Source organism: Ostrea edulis, chromosome 3 (assembly GCF_947568905.1).
Source record: "Ostrea edulis chromosome 3, xbOstEdul1.1, whole genome shotgun sequence".
Classification (NCBI taxonomy): Eukaryota; Metazoa; Mollusca; class Bivalvia; order Ostreida; family Ostreidae; genus Ostrea; species Ostrea edulis.
This window is the reverse complement of record NC_079166.1, coordinates 95,268,059-95,289,868: the sequence shown is the minus strand read 5'-3', so window position 1 is coordinate 95,289,868 and position 21,810 is coordinate 95,268,059. Positions and strand designations below refer to the sequence as shown.

The following is a 21,810-nucleotide window of genomic DNA, read 5'->3' as shown; positions in this document are numbered from 1 at the left end:
ACCTTTGATATCTGTTCTCATTATAAAATGAAGAGATAAGAGAAAGATTTTATATCACTGTAGAAAGTTATAATCCACAATTTCATTGATTGAAATAAACAATATTTAATGTTTGGAAAGGAAAATACCCTGGTATCGTATTGAAGGTGAAGATAACGAACATTGATTAATCTCATAACTCCTATAATATAAAACTTATACGGTACCAGTTTTGATGCACCAGATGCGCATTTTGACAAATAATGTCTCTTCAGTGATGCCCAACCGAAATGTTTGAAATCCGAAATAACTATGAAGTTTTAGAGCTAAATATAGCCAAAATTAGCGTGCCAAAAAAGTGGAGCCAAATTCGTCCAAGGATAAGAGCTATGCATAAGGGAGATAATCCTTAATTTGGAAATGAATTTCTAAATTTAATAACAGCAATTAAATATACATCCGTATTTTCAAGCTAGTAACGAAGTACTTAGCTACTGGGCTGTAGAGACCCTCGGGGACTAACAGTCCACCAGCAGAGGCCTCGACCCAGGGGTCATAATGTAAAACTTATACGGTACCAATTTTGATGCACCAGATGCACATTTCGAGAAATAATCATGTCTCTTCAGTGATGCTCAACCGAAATGCTTGAAATCTGAAATAACTATGAAGTTTTAGAGCTAAATATAGCCAAAATTAGCGTGCCAAAAAAGTGGAGCCAAATTCGTCCAAGGATAAGAGCTATGCATAAGCAATACAAAATAGAGAGTTGGACACACACAGACCCCTGAATATACCAGGTGCCTAGGAGGAGTAATGGCCATACCCAACCTGTGCCCTATATCTTGATCAGGTAAACGGAGTTATCCGTAGTCAAAATCAGTGTGCCTAGATGACCTAACAATCATATAAAACCCGCCAGACAGCATTTGATCCAATGATAGGTTATATTGGCAAACTAGATCGTTATAACGACGATAGAATTTGCAAAATGTTGACTTTAAACGAGACTGTTTGAACTCCTGCACATCAACTGGACTGTTTTTCAAAATCAATAAACATGAGCAAGATAGTGATTTTATTAGTTTCGTTGTATTGCATTAATTTATGAAGAAGTTGTATATGTTATAAATCTACCTTTCAAAAAGCCAGTCTGATCCCTATGTACTACCTTTTTTAGTCTCTCGGCTGAATATCCTGACGCTGTTGTTTATATACAACATTAAAAAAACTAATTGAACGCCAGGTGTTCAAATTTCCTGCTTTTGGTGTATACATGTTATTTAAGTCATCTTTATGCTCTTTTGTATACAACATGAAGATCTTAATTGGACGACAGTTTTTCAAAGTCCTGCTTTTGATGTGTCATGTTAGGCTCTATACTTTCCTTCCTTATTAGCTAGCTTTATCGCATTTTATAAATAAAACTAAAATGTTTTAATTTGAAATCATACCAGAATCCTAGAATCTGACTACAAGACTAAATTTTTACTAGAAATTATACCAGAATTCTAGAGTCTGACTACAAGACTAACAAGAACGATGCATAACCACGGCAAGGATGAGCCTAGATCCAGTGTAATTGTTGGTGAGGTTTGTTCACGCTCAATAAACATACGTGAAAAGGTTGTAATATAGATTTGGATACTTAATAGTTTGATAATTAATGTGTAACCCACAAGTTCTTTTCACCTTTTATTCACAGTTGTAGTGTAATGTGATCAATCAATGATGAATCAATGAATGAATCAATGACAGTGCTCCTATAAATATAAATAAATAAAAACACAGTATAATTTGTTCTAGTGACTTAACCAATGTACAAGATTTGCTTCACCTCAATCATATATACAAACATATTTCCTATGCAAGGATTCATATGTAGTACATGTATCATAAACATGCATAATTAGCAACATGAACAAATAGCAATTGCAAATTAGAAAAAGGTTGCAAATACGCAAAGTTCACAAACCTAAACAAGGCACGCAATATCCGGCCCAAAAAATGGCCACCACGACAGGTCAAGGTCAACGTAATACACTGATCACCTACATGTAGACCTATTAATAAAATAAACACTGTAAATATACTGAAACACACATATAACTCGAACACCGTTGTGTCACCGAAGTACATATATGTAAAACTCAATTATATTCTCCCATTAAGTATAAATAGAAAACATTAAGCTATAAACTAGTTCTCAATCCTATATGTCTGATTAAAGCAAATGCTAAATATTGAATTCCGCTTCCTAACAGCATTGTTTAGCAAAGAATCTCCTACAATACCTTACACACGATATAGTGAATCTATACACTCAAAATATTCACTGACAAATTATTGTGTACTTGAAAATGACAAATATATCACCAAAAACTTACACAACATCAGACACGTCTTTGTTGTTCTGTATCTCGTGCAAAAATACCGCCAATAGCAGGTTCTATTATTACACACACTGACCAATCACTGACCGTCTTCATAAGTGTGAAAAATATTACACGAAATTATTTTAACTCAACAAGAGATACTTTTACCCAAAATTAATAGAATATAATACTCTTCAAAGTCAATTATAATTAATTTTACAATAATAATCAGACACACAGAATACCAAAAATATCTACATAGTTGCACAGTCTCAATGGCGCAGAGGTTAATGCCTACCTTCCATCACACGCGACCTTCTCTCGGCACCTGGTTCGAATCCCATCTGATACAACTTATTTTTTTTAATATAAAAAAATGTTCTCCCCTTACAAATGATTGTACAGAATAAAAGATGTAAGAATATCATGTTCATTGGCTGTCTATGTAGTAGTTACTCCATATAATATTGTTGGTTATGTGCAGATACCCGATGGGCGTGGTCATAATGACACGAGGGAGCGTAGCGTTATTATGACCACGCCCATTGGGTATCTAAACATAATCAACAATATTATATGGGGTAAGTCACTTGTACCATAGTTTACTATTATTCATTATATTTTATTATAGCTTTCGGAAGCGCGGTCGCCTGTTAATAATATGGTGCCAATTTTTAGTTTTTACATTACACTTTGAACACTATATATTTCTATTAAAAATGACTTTCCATCACCAAAAATTGTATGAACGTTAACTATTCTCTTAAAAAACCTTTTTTTTTTTTAAAAATGCATCTAAATGTTTGGACTGTAGGTTTTAATATTTTTATTTCATATTTACTCATTTTCCGACTACTAGTACCGGTATTTGCTTCAAAGAACTGAAAATAAATATACAATTAAAATTCTAAGAAACCATATTTGTGCATTTTTCTGTTTAAACATTTAGCAACATATTTAATTGATGATGCTAGTTACTCTTAATTCAAAAATCCTATTTTATAGTCTTCAATGTAATAAATATTTCGACTAATTTGGCTGATAAACATTTACATGTATATACAATGAATTAAAAAAAAAATCGGTGGAACATAAGCAAAAAAAAAAATAAATTAAAAAAATTAAGATTTGTATGGCGCGAAACCATAAAAGAAACACGACAAGTTTGATTGGCCGCCGCTGTTCTCTCGAACGCGTTCTTATCATGTGACTGGGTCTTTTATCAAATCTTCATAAATGATACCCGTATTTCTACTTACACGTGTTTCTCGACTTGTTCGCACACATGGAGGAAAATAGGGAAATAGAAAGTCTTTTGGACGAAACCAATGACGATATTATCTTGTCTCAAGCTACAAATGAGATTGAGTGCAAATATTATTTTGGAGAACTTAGTCCGAGTCAGTTATCCGTGTTAAATATGGGCAATTTTGATCCGGAAGAACCTCATACAGTGGTCTGGACAGTGATATTTTTTTTCGAGTTCGTAGGCGGGGTTTGAAGAAAAATGTGGGTTATGTACAGATAACCCACACTTTTAACAAAAGAAAACACACCAAACTATGGTACAACATAGTACAGAATTTTTCTGTGTAATATTGTACACGCATAACGTTGTAGAAGGCAAAGTGAGTCTCCTTTCCGAGTTATTATTAGTCCATCGTTCAAACCCTTTCACAACAGTCACTTCAGACATACTTAACATTTTCGACAGTGACACTAAACCAGTCAGATATACTTAGGACACAGCCTGTGATCACCGCCGACTTGTTCCTGTATACTACTGTCCTACAATTCTAGAATCACGAACACCGTGTGCAGACAACCAGAGTGTTTTTTTTTCTTGTTTCACCTTTACTGACAGTAATTATTTTACTGATAAATTCTGAATCGCGTCTGTTTCATGATCCCAGGTGAAGTTTACATGTGCATCAGAGTATTAAGTGTGACACTTCACACGAACCCACGTCATTCTCTTCAACAGCAGGAACACATTACATCACTGAAGTGCAAAAAATCACTTCTTTGTTTGTGTTTAGGTCTACTGTTATAGGCCTGTGTCCATCATCGTCTATCGTGTGTTGACAATTCAACATTTTAAACTTCTTCTTGATAATCAGTGGCGGATTTAAGGGGCGCGCACCTTTGTTTATTCAGTGACTCACAAACTTACCCGTCTTCGGAATTAAAGTTGTAAAACAAACATACTATTTTTTGGTCAGTTATATAACACCCGAAAACGGGGGTAAAAATCATCTTCGCTTGCCATGGGTTTTGGGTCCATTGTGCTCTTCGTGGACTGAATACATTTTGCTATCGAAGATGGAAAAATAATTTTAAAAATGCCTAGATTGTCCGCTTACATAAACATGTATTACGGTGGTGAAAAAAATCTAGTAAATTCAATGAAGTTGTAGTAATATAGATTATATATTCATTTTATTTTTGACTGAAAGGGCGTTAGATAGCTAGGCACGTAACATCGGTTTAAGAAAGGGGGGGGGGGGGCAGTCCTAACTCGCGCCAGCCGAATAATTTAACACGAAAAAAAGGGAAATCAAATATATCAAAATAAAGTGGAATGGTTAATTAATAAGTAGAATATTGTACATTTTAAGATTTGATTAAACTCCCCGTACCTGTATATAATTACTGATGCTCTCTCTCTCTCTCTCTCTCTCTCTCTCTCTCTCTCTCTCTCTCTCTCTCACACGATGTTATAGATTCAGTACTGTTGTATAGCGTGTATGAATAGAAGCAACTAAAATGCAAATCGTCAAATCATTTTGTCTATATATTTTTTGTGTGAACCAGTTGCATTTGGCACCGAGATTTTAAAACATCCTTACAGTAGACTTGGATGGGTCGATGTGGCGATCTATCCACTGCACACGTAAAGAAATTGAATTCGGGAGGGGGATTGGGACAGTTTGAGTGGATGAAGACCACCACCCACCACCGCCACCATACACATGTACACTATTTAAGGTTTTGAAGATTGGACAATTTAAGCACAATTTCCTGTTGCTATTGTAGGCTGGATTATTAAATTAAGATATATTTATTGGCACAACACATGTCCAGTTTATTAATTGGCAAAAGACATATATAATATAGCATTCAGTCCGTCTGTCATAATTTAATTTTACTTGTAACACGCAATTTGATTTGTTGAACACGCTGAAAAAAATATTTGTTTATATTGTGTAAATGTAACTTGGTATGGAGACACACCTCCTTGACAACCAAGACGACACTACTTTTTCTTTTCTAATTTTACATTGGACAATGGAACACTGATACGTTGATAGGTCTTCGAATTAGGCCTATGAAAAAGAAAATCAACGGAATTAAACATGCACAATAAATACTGTATTGTCTTACCCCCCCCCCCCCCCTCATCCCCCAAAAGCAAAACGCACATACTTTGTTTACAAGTAAAGTAATTAGTTATATAAAAATTAAAAATTAAAAACTCTTGACATATACAACGATATCATATGTGAAATAAAAAAAAACCGGTATATCGAGTATTTTCATATGGGGGTTACTTGATCCGCCTATCGAAGCATAAAATGCGTCATGAATGTCTTACAACAGATGACGGCATGTCTCATCGATAACATGTGGATCGCTATCTATGATTTAACTGGCGGTAGTGGTGCATATTATGGTAAGTCATATTGTAGTTTAAATATTTTATTTTGAATCATTTTTTCCTGACCAGGCCATGCTAATATTCAGCCCGAAACTTGAATGTACTGTAAATCAAAGAAGGACTTGCTCCCAATGTACGTAAAGTTAAAAGTTAAATAAAAGTTGTTTTTTTCGAATGTTGACAGTCTAAAGCTGCGTAGCATCAATTTTGTAAAATAAATAAAGCAAAAATTATTCGATATGATATCAGTACCATGCAAGAATACTTGCGTGAAGCCTGAATATTTTTCGATATCCCAAAGTGAAAGAAGATGTCATGTACATTTTAGTCACAAGACCTAACAGTTTCGGTAACTGTCGTTTCGTTTAATGATAATGTTTATGATAATAATGTAAAACTACCAAAATTGTACACAGTTTTTTAAGCAACGATGCAATGAAGATGCTTTGTGAACGACTTTAAAAGATGAAAACAACTAGGTATTGAAAATGAACATCTATAGCCTAGTAAAAGGGCAAAACAAGCTGCAACCGAAAACTATTATTAGGTAAGGGAATTTCCCTTGCTTTAAAAATAAACATCGAACTAAAATGACCTATACATGACACGAAATAAAAACTGTAGTTTCTTTCTCCATAAGATACTTAAATCAGCCATATTATCTGTAAAATTCAAGCTTACCACCACCAGTGCATTATAATCGTAATATTTTTCAGCAATCCGGAATATCGTTTTTTGAAAAATAAAAATAGTGCTCCTAGCTCGTCCTAAAATATACAGGCCCGTAGGAAGCAATTTCACTTGGGGGGGGGGGGGGGGGGGGGGGGGCACCACACCAAAGTAATTTACGACAAAAAGTGATATCGACAAAACCATTAGTAAAAAGATAACTGCATAAATATGTGCAAGCATTGAGGTGTACGTCATGAACATAAATCTAATTATGTACATATAATCTAATTAGTTTCCCAGAAAACCATACCAAAGTAATTTACGACAAACAAGTGAGATCGACAAAACCATTAGTAAAAAGATAACTGCATAAATATGTGCAAGCATTGAGGTGTACGTCATGTACATAAATCTAATTATGTACATAGAATCTAATTAGTTTCCCAGAAAACCCCTCAACTTTAATTTTAAGTTTTCTTTGTTGTTTTTTTTTTTTTGGAGGGGGGGTGTTAAGAATTTTTTAAAATCTTTTGTTTTTGTTTTTGTTTATATCTTTATCATTTTGTTATCAATCATTTCTGAGTCCTAAGGTATTTAGTACTCGGTAAACTTTCCAAAAATCGCCAGTCTGTGTTCACTTTCACTTACGAACTCCTCAACTATTTTTTCTGGATTCAGTTCATCAGTCTCATTTATATGAACATGCAATAAAAGCAAATTGTTTGTTCGTATTTGGCTCATTGTTGATCTCAGTGATGTTTTCAATCTTTTCAAGGCGCTGAATGAGCGCTCACTGGTAGCGTTAGTTGCAGGAAGTACCAAAATTAATTTGAGAATTTTAAAGGATCTCGGCAAACAGACTTTTTTCATTTGAATGTCTGAAAAATTCAACCACACTTGGTATATCTGGCGTAAAGTCTTTTGGCAAAACAGTCTTTAACATTATAAGCTTGCAGTGAAGATCCTTTGGCTTCAAATCTGTATCATATAGGGTCATGACAAAATTGAATTCTTCTTCAAACGTTTGATCTGTGCAAGCCTTAATTACGAGGTTTTCAAGATTAACATAAGTTTTGTAACCTGGTTGGCCAAATCTAGATTTATGCCAGCTAAAAGCAGATCTAATGCCTCGTAGAAATCTCTCCTATACATATCTGCACACGATGAAAAAGTATATGCTGCTGTCCCATCATCAAGTTTACGAGGAATTTTGCGTTTTCTAGGAAGAACAGGATCATCGATGTTCATCTGTTTTGCTTTTTCAACAACTTCCTCGTAAAACTGAGTGAAGATTGTCTCATCTCGGAGACTTTGCAAAGCACTCATTGTCGTTGATGCCATTTTTTTTACCATCACTCGACGAGATATTTGGAGCCTGCAGAGCCCTTGCCAAATTATCACTATAACGTAAAAGTTTTTCACTCAGTAAACACCCAAAGAAGAAATCAAACCTGCACATATAAGCAGCCACTCCCCTAATTCTGTTTCTCATTTCTACCCCACGCACGTATTGGAGGCTTTCATCCCAAACATTTCTTAGAATTTCATAGTTTGACAAAATGCTCAAAAATGTGTCGGCTTTTATTGTCCATCTTGTGGGACACAAGACCCTTATTCCCGCTGACGTTTCTGTAGATTTTGGGCATTTTTTAATGTATTGAAAATCATCTCCCTTCTTGGAGATTCTTTAATCAACTTTGTTATATCCTTTGCAATGTCCAGGGTGTCTCTAAGCAACTTACATCCCTTAATAGAATCACTACAAGCTAGGTTAAGAGCATGACCATAACAGTGTATGTAAAGGGCTCTGGGTTCAAGTGCATGAATTTGTGTTATAACACCTGTCTTTGAACCAGCCATAGAAGCAGCCATGTCATAACACTGGCCTCGTACTTTGTTGATAGGCAGATCGAACCTCAAAAGGGCATCTTTAATTGATAGGGTTATTGAATTAGCCCACATGTCAGAAAGACAGTACATCCCTAATAAATCTTCATGAGTGGTAAAATTTTGATCAACCCATCGAATGCATAAAACAAGTTGCTCTTTGTTGGAAATATCTCGTGTTTCGTCTGCCATTATTGAAAAGAATTCAGACGATTTGATGAAAGCAACAATTTTTCGCAAAACCTGCAACCCCATCACCTGCAAAATTTAATTTAGTATATTTGGAGCAACATACTTATTTGTCTTGCGTTGTAGCCATTCCTGAAGCTGGGGATCGCGTTTAGCCTCTAGCATGAGAAGTTGATTAAAGTTCGAGTTTTTCTCGTCTTTGTCACCCCGAAGAGCAATTCCTTGTCGAGCAAGAAACTTCAAAATGTTTGTGATTTTAAGCAAATTCTCTCTGTTAGACTTCTTCTCGACTTCGTGCGTCTTTGAAAGACATTCTCCAACATCTTTAATCTAGTCCTTTATCGTAAACTCCCTTTCCATTGCCTCTTTATGGCAATCACTTCACGGCGAATTTTGTGGTTGCTTTTTTCCAGTTTTTAAAACCACTTGATATGAAAGCTTTTTCTTTCTTGTTTCTTTCTAGTGACAACTGAGAGTCTTCTGATGAAATGATTTTATGCACGGAAAACAGAATACAACATCTTTGATTTCTACATAATGTAACCAAGACCACCGATCAAACCAGGAGGCATTGAAAGATCTCATCTTTTTACCAAACTTTTTTGCTGGAAAGAAAATATTCCGTGCATTTAAAAAAAAGGTCTTTTTTTTTAAAAGAATAGTTAACGTTCATACAATTTTTTGTGATGGAAAGTCATTTTAATAGAAATATATAGTGTTCAAAGTGTAATGTAAAAACTAAAAATTGGCACCATATTATTAACAGGCGACCGCGCTTCCGAAAGCTATAATAAAATATAATGAATAATAGTAAACTATGGTACAAGTGACTTACCCCATATAATATTGTTGATTATGTTTAGATACCCAATGGGCGTGGTCATAATGACACTCGGGAGCTATGCTCCCTCGTGTCATTATGACCACGCCCATCGGGTATCTGCACATAACCAACAATATTATATGGGGTAACTACTACTTACTGCATAAACCTGCTTGATAGGGAAACGGTTTGGGGGTTTTTATGTAGAGATAGTCACACAATAATAGTAGTAAATTTTGCATACAATTACATCAATTATAATAGAATATAGTAGTTTATGCTTAGGAATGGGTACGATTGATAATAATTGATTGTTGAATATATTTTACACGGACATCGATTTTATGCTAAACAGATTAATTATGAGTACACTTAATTGAAAATTTATAAGCGTAATTTTCCCATCGAAACATGGCGACAAACGTTCAACATTAGCCACTAAAAGGGCTCTTTCTTGCGTATAATGGTTGGAATTGGGATCCAGAGGAAGAAAAAATTCTTCGTCTAGACCAGTTGTTGAAGGAACTGTGGAAAAATCCGAATGTCCTGTTTTTGTAGGCCATGCGTTATGAACGAGTCACAGACAACAATGGTAGGCAGAGAAGTCTGGTGTGCGGTCCAGAAAAACTAATTCAAACAGAGTAAAATTTTCTAAGCGTGGGACGATGATCGGTACATCAGCTGTACATAGCCAGAAAATATACCGCAGTACGCAGGAATTCCCGTCGGAAACTATGTTTAGTAGGCTAACATTTTCGGATACTGAATATTCGACGAACGAAGGCAGTGAAATGGATACAAGAAAACTTTGAATAAAGAATATTCTGCCTAAGTTTTCAATGGCTAACGTTCTCATTTATATAAAATAAATTCATCGAGCTTTAATTCTTACGTTTGATTCATTAGATTTAATCATCAATGTTTCGATTAACCTGCACAAGAAAAATGACTACCATGAATTTTTCAATCTTACAAAAACTCACAGGTAATGCAGGTAACACAGATAACATCCTGTGTATTTGGGGCGGTATATACAAGCTAGCAGGGTTCCCTCGGACTCGGGTCTTCACACCTGCCTTAAATTAGCTCCGCTTCGCACTTAACTTACTTGAGGAAAACCGACCGGTTGAAAACATCGGCCTTTAATGTTAATACATATATTATGTAAAGCCTTTCATCAGTATATGAACTTTTAAGGGTAATGAAGCTTTAAGAACACATCTTGTTTTATGCTGTTACTGAATTTAGCTTAGATATTCAGAACAGGATATTTTCTTCTAGATTTCATAGGCATTGGGACAAATGATACAGTTAACTAGTACTCAGGTGACCGATAAGGCCTGTGAGCCTCTTGTCTTTGCGTGTGTGTGTTTTTTTTAAATTATTAATAGACGCTGGGTTTAAGGGTGGATTGAGGTTTACATGGTACATGAATACATTAGACAAAACCAAACGTCAGAACACTACAAGAAATAGTATGTGTTGATTCAAATTATGTAAAGTCCTGATCCTCGGGGAGGGGGGGGGCATATGGGGTCATAATGTGGGATCAAATTTTTTTTACTGGAATAAAAGGTGTAAGAAAGGCTTTTTAAAAATCTGATGATGAACACCAGGGCCAATATGGCTAAAGTAAGCATTGTGGCCCACTGGTTTCTGTTTTTTAAATTATGGTTTATGTTACAGACCCTAGTAGTTTATCATTCGGATTTACGAGTGACAGCGTCACACGCTGTAATATCCGTTTTCACAAAACACTCGCTACTCATGTTTTTGTGAGTATTGATTTCCCTCACAAGTACTTTAACTTTCGTTGGTCTAGTCAGATCTGTAATCACTGTTCACATTTCCTGTCACGTGTGAATCGTATGTGTTTCTGAGGTGCACACGATATAGATCCCCATTACATGTCAAGATTGTTGTGAAGGAGCCAAATTAGTGTATTTTCAGTCTATATAATATTTGTGCAGAATGAAATCCGTAGTAGATTGTTAAATGTAGAAAGAGGGTAAGTTTTGATTATTGAAGCTACTTGTATTTGATATCAATATTACAACTAAACGGTGTGTATATGAAATAGAAACCATACATCTTTATTCATTGCTACAATTTTTTCCAGATAAGCCAGTTTAGCACCAAGCATGTAAAACTTGTATGCAAAACATCCATGTAATTATAAACGTGAAGCCTAGATACGCCCAAGTTGTATAACAGTAGTTAAAACACAATGGATCCCCGATACAGTGCCCAGGACGTGATGCGCTGTGACCTGTGTGACACTCCTGTCCCCCCGATGTACTGCGACCTTTGTGAGGTCAAACTCTGCAAGGCCTGTGTCGGGGAGCATATCTCAGATTTATCTATAGAACATAAAGTTGTGCCATTCATACAAAGGCTCTCCACTCCGAAATGTCCCAAATGTTCAAAACACGATAAGACTTGTGAGCTCCACTGCGAGAAATGCGATGTACCTGTCTGTGTTGGCTGTCTGTCGTCAAATTCCCACAAGGGACATGCCTTTCTGAACGTTCTAGAAGTCCTGACGTCTAAAAGCAAGAAAATGGAGAAGGATAGAAAGGAGTTGGAATACGATATTGTTCCGAAATTTGAGGAAGTTCTTTCGGAATTTTATGTCGTTAAAGAATCCTCGTTGGAAGATTGTAGAAAACTGACAGCAGCTGTCACCAAACAAGGCGAAATCTGGCACCGAGAAATAGACAACATTGTCAACCAACTTAAAACTGAAATTGAGGAGATGAAAATTAAACAGTTAAACACAATGGAGAAACATGAAGCGGAAATAAAAACACTTATTTCTGAAGCAAAACAGAGTGCTCTCGATCTGAAAAAATCGCTCATGTCCAAAGACGCCTCTCTCTCCTTATCATACGAGTCAAAAAACACTGAGTTCAGTAGATTGTGCAGACTTCCCGACATGAAGATATCTTTGCCAGACTTTTCACCTCCACAGATCAACACAGAGGAGCTACGACAACTGTTTGGTTCCCTGGAAGGTATAACTGTTGTTTTATGTGCATGCATAGTCTTCGAACTCTACTCCATGAACTTTTAAATCTCTCGCCATTCTACATAATCAGTATAAACCCAACTATATTTCTGCACGGGATAAACTCTGGTTTTTTTTGTTCAAATGAGAAATACATGTACTATTGAATTATTTTGTAATATTGTCAACTGAAAGTTAGTCTTTGATGTCTCGGTAAAATCATTAATTTATAGATGACAATTTAATGAGAAATACTATTATGTAAATTAAATACAAATCTTGTCTTTAACGTATTTTGATATAGAGTTGTTCAACATCATCTTTTGTCTTTAGATACAACAGTACCAGATATTCCACCCAGAAAAGGTAATCATTGAATGAACCCTGAAATTACTCGCCATGTTATATAATGAGAAGGTAATCATTGAATGAACCCTGAAATTACCCGCCATTTTATATAATGAGAAGGTAATCATTGAGTGAACCCTGAAATTACTCGCCATTTTATATAATGAGAAGGTAATCATTGAATGAACCCTGAAATTACTCGCCATTTTATATAATGAGAAGGTAATCATTGAATGAACCCTGAAATTACCCGCCATTTTATATAATGAGAAGGTAATCATTGAATGAACTCTGAAATTACCCGCCATTTTATATAATGAGAAGGTAATCATTGAATGAACCCTGAAATTACCCGCCATTTTATATAATGAGAAGGTAATCATTGAATGAACCCTGAAATTACTCGCCATGTTATATAATGAGAAGGTAATCATTGAATGAACCCTGAAATTACTCACCATTTTATATAATGAGAAGGTAATCATTGAATGAACCCTGAAATTACTCGCCATTTTATATAATGAGTATAAAACAACTGCATTTTTATACGAATAAAAGCTAGTATATGAAATGAAAAGTACTCATGAATTAATGTGTAATCCGTTTTATTCAGCGACAACAGCACCAGATGTCTCAGCCGAGAAAGGTAATCAATGACTAGCTAAATATCGATTTGTATATATAGAAAAATGTCTTGGTTTTTTGTATTATGGGGTTTTATAAGCAAGGAATAGGTAGGGTAATCTATACAGTATGCTTACCGCCATACAAACTACCTAATCATTTATTTCTATCCTATCCCGTGGGGACCCGTGTTAGAATAGGTCCTCAGTACCCTTGCTTGTCGTAAGAGGCGACTAAATGGGGCGGATGAGACCGCAAAAACCGAGGTCCCGTGTCATAGCAGGTGTGACACGATAAAGATCCCTCCTTGTTCAATGGCCATAAGCGCCGAGCATATGCCTCAATTTTGCAGCCCTTCACCGGCAGTGGTGACGTCTCCATATGAGTGAAATATTCTCGAGCGGGACGTTAAACAATATTCAATCAATCAATATTTCTATCCTTGTGGCCTAGACCATTGAATTACGTTTGATACAATCTCATTTATGTAAAAATTATACGGTACCAATTTTGATGCACCAGATGCGCATTTCGACAAATAATGTCTCTTCAGTGATGCTCAACCGAAATGTTTGAAATCCCAAATAACTATGAAGTTTTAGATCTAAATATAGCCAAAAACAGCGTACCAAACAAGTGGAGCCAAATTCGTCCAAGGATAAGAGCTATGCATGAGGGAGATAATCCTTAATTTTGAAATGAATTTCTAAATTTTATAACAACAATTAAATATACATCCGTATTTTCAAGCTAGTAACGAAGTACTTAGTTACTGGGCTGTAGAGACCTTCGGAGACTAACAGTCCACCAGCAGAGGTCTCGACCCAGGGGTCATAATGTAAAACTTATACGGTACCAATTTTGATGCACCAGATGCACATTTCGACAAATAATCATGTCTCTTCAGTGATGCTCAACCGAAATGTTTGAAATCCGAAATAACTATATAGACAATCAATCCCGAACTATTTAATGTAGGGCTTCCATATCTATAGATTCCTCTTGACAAGGAATTTCATTTGATGTCATGATGGGACATTGGAGTTCCTTTAAAAATCGCAATAGCTAAACAACAGCAGGTCTAGGGTTACTCGGGTGAGCAATATGGTCCAAGGGCATCTTATTCCTATATATCACTGGTGGCGGTAGCTCAATGGCAAAGCGTTCGCCTCGTAACCGGGAGGTTGTGAGTTTTAGTACCACTCGCGCAATAAAGCCTAATGTTAAAACCAAGCCTAAGACGTTTACATAGGTAGTGGTTGTTCCTTCAACAAACCCTAGGCGAAAAAAAGACGCCTACATATTTTGTTCTGTTCATCCATATTTCTGTCCGTGATCAAATTCGTTCAATATCTTGAATAGTTTTTCACAGAAAACCTTTTGTGTTTTATAAAAGGCAGCGAACATTAAAGAGGCATGGGCACCAGTTTAGTGTAAATGAATATTTAGATATTTGATTATTAATACGAAGGTCTTTGATTCGTAATGGAATATTGCTACATAAATATAGAAAGATGACGAAGCTGAAATCATCCCGTATGTCATAAAGTGAGTTAATATCTACTATCAATAAAATATCTAAGTATGAGGCAGAAGTGGACGACTCTGTGGTGTCTTTTATTTCGAGTTCACGGGGATATAACGAATCGAATCGAATTCTTTTTAATTCAAGATATAATATTGATATGAATATGTAAGGGATAAAATTATATGTATATATTTTCTTTAGACAAAACAGCATCAGATGTTTTGAGGAATAGCGCGGGTGCACCAGCCAAAAAAGGTAATCATCATAGATTTGTAGATGTTTGTACACACAGAATAGAGAGGCTAGTATGTTTTTTAGTTTTGAAAAGGACAGTTTTATACAAATGATGAGGTGATTTACAACGTATATATTGCTTGATTTATGAATCATCATCCGGTTTTCATTACAAGGAAATACCTCATAAATATATCATAAAATTTGCTTTTGATTTTTCTATCCATTGTTTATATAATTATACTCCGAACAAAGCAAGCGTCTTTCTTGTGACATGCACAGATTTAAATTTCTATATGGGGAATTATAAACATTGATCTTATGAAGAGTTATTGTTGACAAATCATAGATGAATGCAAGAATGTTCTGAATGACTGATTTATTATCAAGATATCACAAAAATAAGTGTTTTATACATGTATTGGGTGTACCAAATCATCATTAGACAACAATCAAGTCATCCTCTGACAAATCTTGTATATCATATCTAGTTCACCTGCCGTGATGGCGTCTATAACAACATCACTGCAACAGGTACATATCTATCCTAGCATACCATGGTGGTGATGAATAATATTATCCTTCAGAATAAAACAGTCAATTTCATTGGTCGAGGGCTGGTCACGTGTAAGGAGACAATTCGTGATGTCTCCCTCACACGCAGGATGACACCTGTGTTGTCTCCCTTTGGAAAATAACTTCTAATGGCACAAGCGAGAAAGCTCTATCAAAAAGTAATTGAAAATATGCAGGATCGTAAATCGTAAACTTCAGCTTCAACATTAACAGTCACAAATAACAATAGAGAAAAAAATATATATCCATTCTAATGCAATTTTGCATTTTGACCTGTTGTTTACGTTTTTGTCTAAAGATACGTTACAAAATGTTTACCTGTTTCCGTTTGACGTTATGTTTTTGAGTCATTCTACTTTGACGTCACAATTGAAAGGTTTCTCTCGTTTAACTTTCTCAAACCTCAATGCTTTCGTTAACATATGTATATCTAATAAATGTATGACATTGAGTGTAAAACAAAATAATGTATGTAGTTGAGGGTAACATTGATTTCAACCTCGAAAACTATTGAAAAATTATCAGAATTGTTTGCAGAGAAAGTTATTACGAATCTGTTGACGTTCTAAATAAAAAAGGTACATGGTACAAGTTAATAAATGTGTGATAGTTTTCTTAACGTTCAGATTCTACAGGATAATAAAACTATCATAAACTGTTTAGCAGAAAGGCATAGGCGCCCACGGGTGATAACTCTACTAAGACCTGATAATTTGTGATATCTCCCTGCTAAAGAGTCCATAATTGTATATTATATGAATTCCAGGCGATACGGGGAAATATTACTGCGGAAGGTGGGTGCTAACGTGCCGATGTTGTGACGGATATTGTGGACCAGACAACGGGTGCAATTGTAAAGCTTGTCGGGAACTGGACAAAAATGAGAATATCAAACAACGAAAAGGTAACCGCGTTTAGTAAACACACACACACACACACACACACACACACACACACACACACACACACACACACACACACTCTCTCTCTCTCTCTCTCTCTCTCTCTCTCTCTCTCTCTCTCTCTCTCTTATCTGCAGAACTGTAGCACTCTGAAAAAAATATTTTGACGGAACAGAGAGCTAAAGATCCACCCCTTATAAAAACCTTCGATTTACGGTGCACAAAAAGCTGCGCACAGTTGAGGTCTTATATGTTTATCCTTATCTGTATGATTTAACTCTCAAGCGAGAGCCACCCTTCAGTGAATCGTGATGATATCCCGAAAACGAGCGCTGAAAATGACGTCATAATACCTGTCACGACAGTGTGTCGTCATTGAATTTAAATCTTGTATTGTAGTGGAATTATGTACAAGTATTAAATGCTACATTGTACATATAATATCATTGTTGTTTTACTATAAAATTGTCCCTTTTTCTGTGTTTACAGCCATTATCTATTGATGTTAGACTTTTAATCGAAATATTTACTGTGCATATCTGTATGTTATTGTGACCATGCGCAAATCAACGCTTTACAAAAGTTAACGTTTCCTGATTAATATGATACCCTGATAAAATCATACCGGATGTCGAACTCCGAAAATTATCAAACAATTGTGATTCAGCGGAAAGCACATTGGTTGACTTTAAATATTCTATTGATGCAGATGATATACATCTCCTAGGTTACGATACGTCTGTTTAGTATCAACAACACAATCTATCCATGAAGGTTTAACAAATCTGCTCTGAAAGAAAAGTTAAGGGGTGAAACCGAAAGATCAATGTCAGATAAAAATATAAATTCAAATAGTGGGGGAATCAAACCTCCCACAAGTTTTTTTTTTTATATCGATTTCATGATTATTATTAATTTAAATATATATATATATATATATATATATATATATATATATATATATATTCCTTACTTACAGACACACGAGAAGTTCTGAGGAATAGTGCCGGCGAGCCAGTCAGAAGAGGTAATCATTGAATATCTAGTTGTTTGTTTGTTTGTTTGTTGAGTGGAGAAACGTTTTGTTACGTTAGTGTATGTTTTAAATTTGAAAAGGACAGCTTTATGCAAATGAAGATAATTTAAAATTTGAATATTAATCTGATTATCAGATTTTAAAAGAATTTTGACCGATGTTCTTTACAAAGAAATACGTCATAAAATGTCATCAAATTTATTTTTATTACAGGTCCGATTATGAAAATGTTCTTACCTTGCAATGTTTATATAATTATGCTGCGTTTATATAATTATGCTGCGTTTATATAATTATGCTGCGTTTAGTATTCCAGATAAAGCAAGCGACTTCTATGAGGAATTATAAACATTGATCTAGTAAATGATTATGTAATTGATCATTGAATGTTAGTGTTTTTACGTGTGTTGGACTTATCAGACTTAATGAAAATAAACAAAATCAGTAGGAGAACATTCCTCAATTTGATTAATTCTAAATCAAAGTAAAATTGGGGGTACTCTAACATCATCATAATATTAACTAGAACTCTCCTTACGTTATCAAAATCCCCGCGGGGCAGATTGCATGGTAAGAAATAGTGAATTTGTCCTCATTGAAAAAATGAGATAACGAACAGTGATTAATCTCATAACTACATTGCATGGTGAGAAATAGTGAATTTGTCCTCATTGAAAAGATGACGATAACGAACAGTGATTAATCTCATAACTACATTGTGACTGTGTGCTCTTTTATCCTCATGACATGATGAAGAATCCATGTATATAGGGAACTCCATGTACTAGTCCCTACAAAAATGTCTGACAAAATCATAGCTGCAGACTGATGGGCAGACAGACAGGCAGACAGACAGACAGATAGACAGGCAGACAGGCAGACAGGCACATGAACTGATGATTGCATTATACCCTGTTTTAAACTTGTGAGAGAACAGATCATGACGAAATCTAAGAGAAAATGACTAAGCCCATAATGTTGGGTAAAACCCTGTAAAATCAAAATATCCATACATTCCTTGAATGTTTAAGTATCTCAATGAATTAACAGTGTCGTATAATCACAAAGTTTGAATTAGTTACGTAAGTTTGTTTTGTTTACTGTGGTTAATGATAACACCCCCTAAACTTTTAACTTCCTTGAATGTTGAAAGATCTCAATCAGGTACACAACTTTATCATTCGTGTAAGTTATACGTGATAGGTGAAGATAACGAACAGCGATCAATCTCATAACATGAATTTTAATCAAATCTGTTCATCACTGTTAAATCTATATTCTGGGCAAATTATGGTTACGGACGAACAGACGGACGATTCCAGTACACACTCCTAAGCTTTACGTGCGGGGGTGTAATAATGCATAAAAAGTGAAGCTAGCGATAGTGACCAATCTCATAAATCGTATAAAAATGCAAATTTGAGAATAGGACAAACATCGTCTCCTTTTAAACACAAATTGAAATTGCACTGGTTAATTGACCATTTATCGTTATAACGACCATAGAAATTAGCAAAATGCTAACTTTTAATAAAACTGTTGAAACTCCTGTAGTAACAACAAGTTTTTGTTACTAATCTGCCTCGATTTAAAAAGTTATCGTATTTAGAACATTATCTTGATTATCGAATCAGTTAAGAAACAAAACAGATGATAATGTAATATTGCTACATGAATATGGGAAGATTATAATGGAGACACTGACGTCATCCTTTTTGTCACAAATATGAGTTGTTAGTTTCCCTTTAACTCCTATATTCTGTTGGAATTCCCATAGGCATGAATTGTGCTCCTTATGATGCAGAAGTTATTCAAAATATTCTACATGCTCCACAACATCAAAACGTACGACTTTTCAACACTTTGGAAGACCTAATCACCAATATATATATTTGGAAGACATGGTCATCAAAGACTACGAAAATATTGACTCGATGAGGAACTCCAACATTAAATATCATCTACTGATTACCTGTGTTTAGAATCAGAGTATTGTTTGACATGACTGATTATAGGATATGAGTATTTCTGTGTTCCATCTCTCAATGCCTATGACATTAAAAGGCCTAGTCTTTAATTTATCATGAGGAATGGTCGTGTAAAGTGTTGAAAAGCCGTACGTTTTTATGTGTTGCAATACGGGTAATTACATATATATGTCTAAGCAAACTGATTTCCAGGTTCTACCGGGAAATATTACTGCGGGAGGAGGGTACTGTCGTGTCGATGTTGTGACGGACAGTGTGGACCAGACAACGGCTGTAATTGTAAACCTTGTCAGCAACTGGACAAAAAAAATGCCAGGCAACGGGGAGGTGACTACATTTGTTCAAATCATTTAATGAAATTGTTGTATCATTTCTAAGATTATCAACCAATATGGTAAATATATATTAGTACATTTTGATGTTTTTGATAGTTTTAGTTGGTACGTATTTCGGGGATCATTCATAAAATGAAGGAATTCAGGGATTGCATACATATGTTTGATAGAGATGAGGAAGATTAAAACTCCGGAGGATGCCATTGTAAAAAGCTTATTTCTAGAATAATTATATATATCTTATGTTAAACATGTTAGTTAACCTTTTTCTCCAGTCCATGTTGTGTCGCACGGGAATGGTCGTGTCAACAGAAGAGGCGCTGTAGCGAAAAAAGGTATTTTTACAATAAACTACAAAATGTGCGATTTGCTCGATGGAAATTATATTATCTCCTCTAAAATAAAAGTGAAAATATAGTGTAGATATCTAATGGTACGTATTATGTACGAATTCCAGGCGATACGGGGAAATATTACTGCGGTAGGAAGGTACTGAGATGTCGATGTTGTGATGGATACTGTGGACCAGACAACGGCTGTAACTGTGAACCTTGTCAGGAACTGGACTTAGAAGAACAATTTAGAGGTACTTTAGATTGTCAAAAAGTAGTAATATTATATACAGCCTTATTGAAACAGCAGTTGAAATTTTACAATTTTCACCTACCGCAAATTTGAAAAGATAAAATGAATAAAAAAATGACCTTTTCGCCATTATGATAAAATGGCTAGGTTATGTTCACTGCAATTTTGTATTAAGTAAAAAAATTCAATCACCTGTAAGATGTTCATTACTTTTGAACTGAAACTCAATTCACAGACAACAAAAATTGGATGAAACAATATTGAATAACAATGGCATTTTAAAATGATTAACTTTTCAATCATCTCATCGCAATTTCCAGATTTTGACTTAAGCTTAAAGATGTTTCGATTAAAAATGATTATTAGAAGTGAAAAGATATAGAGAGGGAAAACTCAGATGGTTTGAAATATAAAATCCTTGAAACCAAAGAAAAACTAAATCTTGGATCAAATATTTTTCTAGGTCTTGTAGAGATACCTGATATTTTACATGGGTTCAGAAGAGGCACTCGATTTCAACGCTGGTAAACGGGAAACATCGTTGCTGCAGGAGGATGTCCAGTCATTCTTACCATGGATAGTGTTGACCAAATAACAAGGACAATTTAAAAAAGTCAACGTTACAAGAAATATTTTGCATGTTGTTCCCCAAAGATCAATAATAATTTTTTTTAGATGCTTTTGAAATGGGTCAACTTTTGTTTACTATCAGTGTATTTTGCTGTGACGGTTATAGGGATGCATGACAATTGTAATATGTTAAATGTCTTAATTATAATACCATAAACGAAGGTCAAATGTTAGTTCCAAATTGTTTACCATTGAAATCTTATTTAGGAATCCGAGGAATCAATTCAATGAAGTGATACAAGAACCTGAATCGGGTACTGGGGGTATTTTCCCTTGTAATGTTACAGCACATGTATATATGTATATTATATATGAAATATGTAACCTATATAAATTTTAAGCAGAGTTCTGTTGAAAGAAATATGTTTGTATAAATTTACAATAAAAAACATAAGTTAATACTGGCACGATGTAGGTGTGCAGTTTGACCCCTT

General features: G+C 35.0%; 1 protein-coding gene across 2 annotated transcripts; it reads left to right on the top strand.

The window, feature by feature from the left end:
• Positions 1-11,396: 11,396 nt before the first annotated feature.
• On the top strand, positions 11,397-21,780 carry LOC125677498 (E3 ubiquitin-protein ligase TRIM36-like). 2 transcript variants are annotated; one of them, XM_056159533.1, is made up of 11 exons: positions 11,397-11,591; positions 11,703-12,597; positions 12,924-12,956; positions 13,552-13,584; positions 15,292-15,345; positions 16,667-16,804; positions 17,782-17,829; positions 20,019-20,153; positions 20,437-20,496; positions 20,619-20,747; positions 21,210-21,780. In XM_056159533.1, exons 2-11 carry the CDS (start codon positions 11,811-11,813, stop codon positions 21,272-21,274), a joined length of 1,482 nt encoding a protein of 493 aa, XP_056015508.1. In that variant the 5' UTR covers positions 11,397-11,591; positions 11,703-11,810; the 3' UTR covers positions 21,275-21,780. The 2 variants fall into 2 exon arrangements, with proteins under 2 accessions (XP_056015508.1, XP_056015509.1); XM_056159534.1 differs by lacking the exon at positions 13,552-13,584 and having other exon boundaries at positions 11,419-11,591.
• Positions 21,781-21,810: the final 30 nt, after the last annotated feature.